A 7,768-nucleotide genomic window follows, 5' to 3' on the forward strand; every position below is an offset into this window, starting at 1 on the left:
TGCCCCGAGCATTCTCAGTCACTATTCGCAGGAGCTTTTAGAGCCCCTCCCACCTCCCAGGTTTTAAGAGGCAACCGTCCTCAAACGGTTTTCCAGAGGGAACCGGACAACATGGCCAGAAACAAGCAGTTCTCTTTACTCGTTGTCTGACCTTCTCCTGCATTCTATAGGGAACTAAAGACCATAAGAGTGTGGTTTCATAAGGTGGAATAAGACCTTAGATAGGCAGATAGACAGACAGACGGATAGAAGAGTGTGCCATCGTTGCAAAGAGTAGTGCCCACTTGCCCTTTTCTCTCCCGTTCCTCTTCTGTTTCCATTAGAAAACTAAACCCCTAAGTGGGGAAAACGGTGCCCAGCAGACCAGCAAGCTGCACAGGCTCAGAAAGTCAGAGCAGAACTGTAGAGCCAAGTGAGGAAGAGGCAGTTCGGTGGCTAAAAGCTGAATCGCTAGCACGACAAAGGAATGCAAATAAGTGCTCAAAAAGAATTTCATACTTGCTGGCTTGCTTCATTTTTGATTTTGCAGCTCTCCCTCTCTTGAGTTTTGGCTTTCCTACAGACTCTCGGGAGTTGGTATCCTCCTCCTCTTGAGTTGGAAGCTCCTGTGTCAAGGCAACAAAAACATTACTCGTGCACAAGTTCTTACACTTCTACAGAACACAAATGAATGTTTCTTTCATGAAGAAGTCATGACAGAGTGATTCCCAAAAGCATGACAGTTTCTCTCCACAAGAACAAACCTTCCCTCTCAAATTCTCCTACCATCCTACAAGCTGAAAGTCTGCAATTAAGAGGTAGCCCACCAAGTAAGTTTAAAGAAAGCTACTCTGCCTTTTGTTAAAGGCAAAGCAACGCTTCCTAATTCTTGACTTACACAGATTCAACGGTGATTTTTGTCGCTAGTTTCCATGAAGGAAAAAAATAATCAAATCATTTAGCTGATTAATTTCAAGCTCTCTTTCGATATACTTTCAAGGAAAAAGGCAAGGCCTTGCTAAGTATGATTTGAAAAAGCGGTACAGAGCAAAAGTCAAGAACGTGAGACAACCAGAGGTTTGCTTACTGGTTCTTTCACAATTCGGGAAATGCTAGACACATTTTTTTCCCCTCGACCTCAAAAGAGGGGGCGAAAAGACAGGTTGGCAAGACAAGTCCGGGTCTAAATCCTGAAGCTGCCCAGGATGGTCTGCTTCCCCAGCTAAGAGAGGTTGGTCACTAGGCTGCGCCTCTTCATCCCTGACTGTATTTTCAGCAAATTGTACCTTAAGGTTTTTCCGTTTTCTTGCACTTCTTCTGGGAGCGACTGCCGTTTTTATCTCATGAGCAGTGTCGATCTGGCCCATTCCTTGACACGGAGATGCTCCCAGTGCTGCACTATCTTCAATCCCCTGAAGTTAAAAAAGGTCCGTTAAGGCAATATTCATTACCAAACAGACTAACTTCAAGTCGAGCTAGATGAAACCGAGGACAGTGAAATGCTGCTTTTCCTTTCAGATCACCACTGGGTGTAAAAAGTTAAGACACGTACAAGGTACTCTCTGCTACAGATAACAGTTCATGTGTTGAAGGGATAGAAGAGAGCATTCAGTGCTCCATTTCTGGTGTTCCTCTTCACGAGTAACGATTTGTCCCCACTCGTGGACAAAGTGAGCGGCTTTACAATACAAGCTGCATACACAACTGCCAGTAATCATCCCATTGCAGTCCCTTCTGGACCGATTACTAACCCACACGGAGTGACCGACTCTGCACCTAATGGGGCAAAATGTCCCCAACGTCTGAAGTTTCAGTCATGAGAGGTGTGACCGCAACACTGCGCCAAACTGGCCAGGTATCACATTCGGCATCTCGACACTGCGCTTTCAGGAATCACTTGGATTACACGAGACAACACGTATATTTTAACTACCTCCACCTCGTGCTTTCTAGTTCCCTGTACGGAGCAATTCTTCTTTCCTTCTAGATCCTCAGATCTGACGATCCTGAGTGAGATACTCAGGCTTTTATGGTGAGAACAAAAGTAGTATCTGTGACTTATTTCCAGTGACTCCGATGCTCAAGAGAATTTAACCCCTGTGTAAGCACCTTTGCCCAGCCCTCTACGTTATCGTGCTAGCCAACGATGGCAGAAGGAAGAAGCCCCTCTGCAGCAGTCTCCATAGAACCGGCTCGTTTTCTTGCCTCCTGCCTTGTCCAAAGTTGCCAAAGCATCCTATGATAGCAACACACCATGCTTCACAACTAAACTCAAGACATACTAGTCTGCCATAAGCTTTCCTTTCATGCTTACAAATCTACAAACAAGAGAGCAGTGACTACTTTGTCCTCAATTCAGTGAAGGCAGACGAGCCAAAAGCAGGTGTTTACATCTAAATCAGGACAAAACAGTTATAACGAAAGCAGAAAAACCTTCCCCGTACTGCCACACGAATGACTGCAGAAGCTTTGTGACCGTCTCATGTACCCGCTGCCTTCTTCCCATCACAAATTTCCCGTCTACACCATAAGGGACTTACGTATTGCCAAGTCTGTAACCCTCTTCTCTACAGTGTCATCCTAAATCCCAAAGCCGAGACAGCTAAATAAGTGACTGCCCATTTAACTTCATCTCAAATGTGGGACACTGAAAAGCACTTTCTCTTACTTAAGACCGATCTATTTGTGGTACGCCTTCCCTTCAGTTTGCATTTCACTCCTAACTGTTACTAACGATTCCTGGCGGATGTCTTCTGAAGAACTCATCAGCGCCAGCAGAAGTGAAAGCAATGGGGAAGAACCTGGGACAACTGGAGAATCACTAGTTCTAATTTTCAGTCCATGTGAACAACCTTTCAAAATTCATATTTTACAAAGTTCAGATGGTAAAAAATGTAGTTTAAGAAAAAAAAAAAAGACTTTTAAGTAGCTTGAAGTATCTTGATGCTGAAATTAACTCATTACGGGGAATTCTGTTTATGTTAATAAGGAACAGAGAGTAAACGATCTCAGCACCTAAATCATTCCGACAATGAGTTTGGTTCCCACAGCATTTTGTCATTTGGTAAACGGCCCCCAGTATCGAAAAGCTGCACTCCCCAACTTTTTGTGTTGTCTTTAACAATTAAACGACTTCTTTTATTAAGTCAAATAAGAAACTTTTAAGTTCTAACAAACCAAACGAATGTATGGTTATTTTAAAAAATAGTTTAGGCACTTTTGTTTTTCCTACTACAGCCCTCAAAGGCCCCAGTCTTGATGGGTTCTATTCGGTGTTAGAGGTCCACAAAACGCATAGGAGAAAAACAGAACTGCCCTTATGTAATGAGGCTTTAACTTGCGTTCACCAGCTAAAGAAACTGAGACCGTTTTGGGTGCCTTCCAATTGTCAGTAAGACAGGACTGTCCTCCATTTGCAAAGAGTTTTTCTGTTTTGTCGAAAATGGGAACATAGCTGACTTACATTAATTTCCTCAGTTTTGGGAAAATTGTTAGAAACAGTTATTTCTTCCTGCGGAAAAGGAATATTTCCTTCAACTTCAGCTGCTTCCTGCCTACATTCTTGGGGAAATCCATACACTTCTCCTCAAGGCGATTTCCTGAATGAGTACTGACCACATGCCAGTGTTAACTCACTTTCTTCCATGCAATATAAAGAAGTGTATTTCCCAAAGCTATGGGACAATGGGCACACGGCAATTTAATTAGAGCTAAGCTTCCCCTCTTCAAGACTGGTCCTAACGCGCTGCTTCCAAAAGGACTGTATATGCAATACTCACGCGCACACTGAAAATATTCCACAAGGTGAACGCAACAGTGTTTCCGTTAAATTCTTTGGTGGTTTCATTTCACACCAAGTTTACCGGCGTCTGGTGTGGTCGGTTGTTGTTGCTGGCTTTTTTAAAATACAAACCTTAACCACAGGAGGAGTCTCAGGTACATTCAGCTCTGATGCTCCCGCGAATTTCTTGTGTGAGATGGGACCACACATATTTGATCCAAAGGGGCTGGATGCCACAGATGAAGTAGGTGGTCTGCATGGGAACTGCCAGCTACAAGCCCGCACGGGAGAACACGAAGGAACGGGACGGCCCACCAAATCCAGCAATCTGGAAGATTCACAATTTAAAAGATGAAAAGTAATAAATAAATGGGGGGAAAAAATCACGCTGCGGTCAAGAAATCTGACACGACACATAACAAAAACATTCCAGGAACAAGAAATACAGGTGAACCCTCCCTGTTCAGGTGATGTATCAGGCCCAAGAACAAGCTACAGGCATCTTCTAGTTTCTCAAGTATTTTGGTACATCTCATGCTTAATTTCCCAAACCACTGCCACTGAGGAGAGAGGAATCCCTTGCAAATTGCGCTAGTCAGGTCAGTCTCACGCCAGAAGAAATATCATCTACATTGCAACACTGGCACCACTTCACATTCTCCCCTCACTTGTGTGCCCAAGTTGACCTTTTCTTTCACAGAGACAAAGCGGAATGCAAGCACTTGGAAAACACAGAAAGTCTACACACACACATCCATCCATCCACATACGAGAAGCAACACCTTTTGGAAAAATTCATGCTAGATCCACTATTCCTGGAACATTTTTGTGAAGATTTTGTAATTGGTGTCCCAGCAAACGCATCGCACAACTCTGCATCACGGGGAGTTGATGTTGTGGCTGGCGGTTCTGTAGCTCTAGGACTAGAATTACAAGGAAAATGTAACTGACTCCCATTCCCCTGAAGTCCACACATACCAGAATTCAAGTTTATTTGACCGTGCCACCCGTAGGAAAATCATCGGACAACCGCAAGCCTCTTTCCTGCTCATTAGAATTCTGCTTAAGTTGATGTAAAAAAGACAGAAACGAAGCAGCAACTGGGCAGGAAGCGGTAAAAGATTACTATTCGATCCCATGAGCAAGTCTATCAAAATCTGTACAACGGTACCTTAGTGGTAATCAAAGTTTTTGTGTCAGCCCTCTTAAATTCTGTAAACACATTCACCATAATGGCAATGTGGTATGTATGTGTGTGTGTATATATTCATATATCTAAATGTATTTGCATAAGTGAGATTTTCATAGCAGAACTCTCTCTCTAAATACTCCTTATGAAGGACAGTTTCTCAAGTGTTCTATATTGTACGTGCAAAAAAGCCAAAGTTTTGTGCAGGTGCACCTTCCCTCCAAAACACTCACATAATGCAAATGGATTTTTCTCTCTCTCTCCACACATGTAGCTCAAGACTGTGACAAAAGGCTGCTTACCCATCGCGTTGGGAGAAACTGGGTTTCTGCTCATTTCCTTCCCAGAATTTTCTGATATTGGCCAATACGTGACTGAGGAAATTTTCTCTTTTACACACATTTCCCACATGAGCTTGTTTCGTTATTGTTGATAATGGCTTTGGTCTTGAGTCTGTAAAGCAAGAAGGGAAACATATCAGCCTTGTGTAATCAAAGTGACGGTGAGTTGTCCGCTATATTCCCTCTCCTAAAAGTTACCTTCTCTTAATACCAATGAAGGCAAACGGTAAGGCTTGGCTCTCTCAACAGCCCGCTTCCTTTCAATTCGAGGAAGGATCTTGCCAGATTGGGCTACTGCAGAACTTCTGGCAACTTTAGAAAAAAAGAGAACAAAAAAGAAATGAATCAAAAATTTCAAACTCAAAAAATACGTCACCTTAAAAGAAGGCAAGAAGTATTACCTTCAGATGTCCATCCTCTCAGAAGTTCTGCAGAACCTGTCTGGACAGCAGCTGACAATACTGCTTCCACCTGCTCCTCCTAAACATAACAGACAGAATAAAATGAGAATCTTACCTACTTTCAGCACCTGAACCATCAACGGTGAATGTTTGTTTCTAGCTGTATACTCAGTCAGACATCACAAAGTCAATTCGGAGACATGCGAGTCATTCCACACTCTTTGTCTTAATTTGAGCCACAGGCTGGACTGCTCCTTGGTCTGAGGAGCACAGTAACTTTTCCTCTGACATTTCAACTTACTGAAGGCTAATTCTGATCTTTAGATCCATGCCTCTGCAGTACAGGCTTCATGCACTGACTTCCAATTAGCTCTTTTCTGTAACATCCTCTGCCACTCCCCATTACGCATTCCGTGCGTGTAAGGTTGCCATCAGGAGTGCAGGAAGGGTGAAAGGTTCCTCCACAAACTTTTACTTTGCTCTTTTGGGGGTTTTGTTTAGTTGGGTTTTTTTAAAGACATTTAAAAGTATCTTTCCCTTCTAGGCAAAATCATTACATTCCAAGGGATTTCTACACAGTGGAACACACATGTGATATTTCCATCTTTTTCTGAAAACTGGTTGCAGGCAAGGAAACACACCAAATGCTATTCACAGCGGCAAACAAAACTGCAAACCAAGCTTCTCGACCCTACTGCTGCAATTTGTCTCACTAACATTCCAAAGGAATCCCTGCTCAAATGCATAACAAGTCTCCGAACGGCACAGTCACAATCCAGCAAAGGCTATTAAAAAACAGACGGGCTGTTCATCACAAAGACTCCATCTCTCATGAAGCTCTTCAGATGAGAGAGAACGGTCGGTGCCAAAGGAAAACCTGTGACAGAGGGGGTGAAGTCACTATGGCGGGATAAAGCAGACAGAAGGCAGTGAGCGTCATGAGATAAAGGTGATGACGGTGTTGCAGCAACAAGAGGGCAGTCTAAGAGGAGTACGTTGGGCTACTGTAGCACGAGGCAAAGGCCGCAGAGGTGAAGATCTGCTTTCACCTGACACCAGTAATCCTTTACCACAGCTCTCTTCCTTGGAAGCAAACGGTCGTGTGTAGTGCAGCAAGCTGACGTTTGCAACAGCTCGCATCCCAGAGAGACACCCCCATCGTCAGCTACTGCACTAAACTTCATGCTTCGAGAAACCGATGGGGATGAAGGTTGCTCTGAGGGAAAGAGGCTTGATGTTGCGCGTGACCAGCACTGAGCGCACGCTTCCTTGTGCACGTCTGTGGCCCAGAATTAAGAGACGGGTCTCTAAAGACAAATCTCTTAGGGCTGTTCCCAGTCAAACTCCATAGTTTGCGGCTAAGCATACTATTTCTTCTGCTAACTCCAGCCAACACTCGTATTTCAGGGCAACTGGCAAATAATACGAAAACCACGTTATCATGTCTTGTAGCCTCTCCAGCCCCGCCAAACCAGAGGGCTGTATCTCCCCCTTGATTCCCTCATATGCGCTCACCTGGCTCAAACTGGATGGCTGGACATCGACGAGTCTTGGAGACAGCAAGCCAGCTACCAGACACCTGTGGTAGCTCTCACCAATGGCTTCAGTCATTGAAGGGACAGATTTCTTCAAAAAATTCAGGGTCTGAAACATCAATCCAAAACTACTGATAAAGGCCGCATTGTTAGTCGGTCACTAAGGGCCTGGGTAACCGCTAAGAGAAATTATAGAAACGTCCCCTTAAACTGTCAGAAAGCCTGCATCAGGAATGTGCTTTGGCTTAGCCATCTGAGTAAGCGTTACTATGCCGAGTCTTAAAGACGGCAGCCAAACTAACAGTTACAGTTTATTTTAAAAATCCTGTGAAAGAAAAGAGCAGCCCTTGCAATGATTAAGTATTTTCTAGCTTCTCTCTCGATACACACGCCTTGCTTTTTCCCTGACCACTGACACAAAATGCATTCTATAGCAGCTAAACTAACACACAACTGTAAACCACGCTTTGGAAGATCCTTTCGATGCTTGTTTGTGCAGAAGCTGATCCATGTTGGAAATATTTAGCGAGCTGAAACTTAAG

At 43.9% G+C, this 7,768-nt stretch overlaps 1 protein-coding gene across 1 annotated transcript; it reads right to left on the reverse strand.

Moving 5' to 3' along the window:
- Positions 1-2,515: 2,515 nt before the first annotated feature.
- LOC309685329 (uncharacterized protein) lies at positions 2,516-7,422 on the reverse strand (the record flags this gene model as incomplete). Its single annotated transcript, XM_082501109.1, has 6 exons — positions 7,207-7,422; positions 5,692-5,770; positions 5,489-5,602; positions 5,252-5,402; positions 3,969-4,088; positions 2,516-2,546 (listed from the first exon to the last, which is right to left on the reverse strand). The coding sequence occupies exons 1-6, from the start codon at positions 7,342-7,344 to the stop codon at positions 2,516-2,518; spliced, it is 633 nt and encodes a 210-aa protein (XP_082357235.1). The 5' UTR covers positions 7,345-7,422.
- Positions 7,423-7,768: the final 346 nt, after the last annotated feature.

This window comes from Vanellus vanellus (assembly GCF_965231255.1).
Source record: "Vanellus vanellus genome assembly, contig: HAP1_SCAFFOLD_59, whole genome shotgun sequence".
NCBI lineage: Eukaryota > Metazoa > Chordata > Aves > Charadriiformes > Charadriidae > Vanellus > Vanellus vanellus.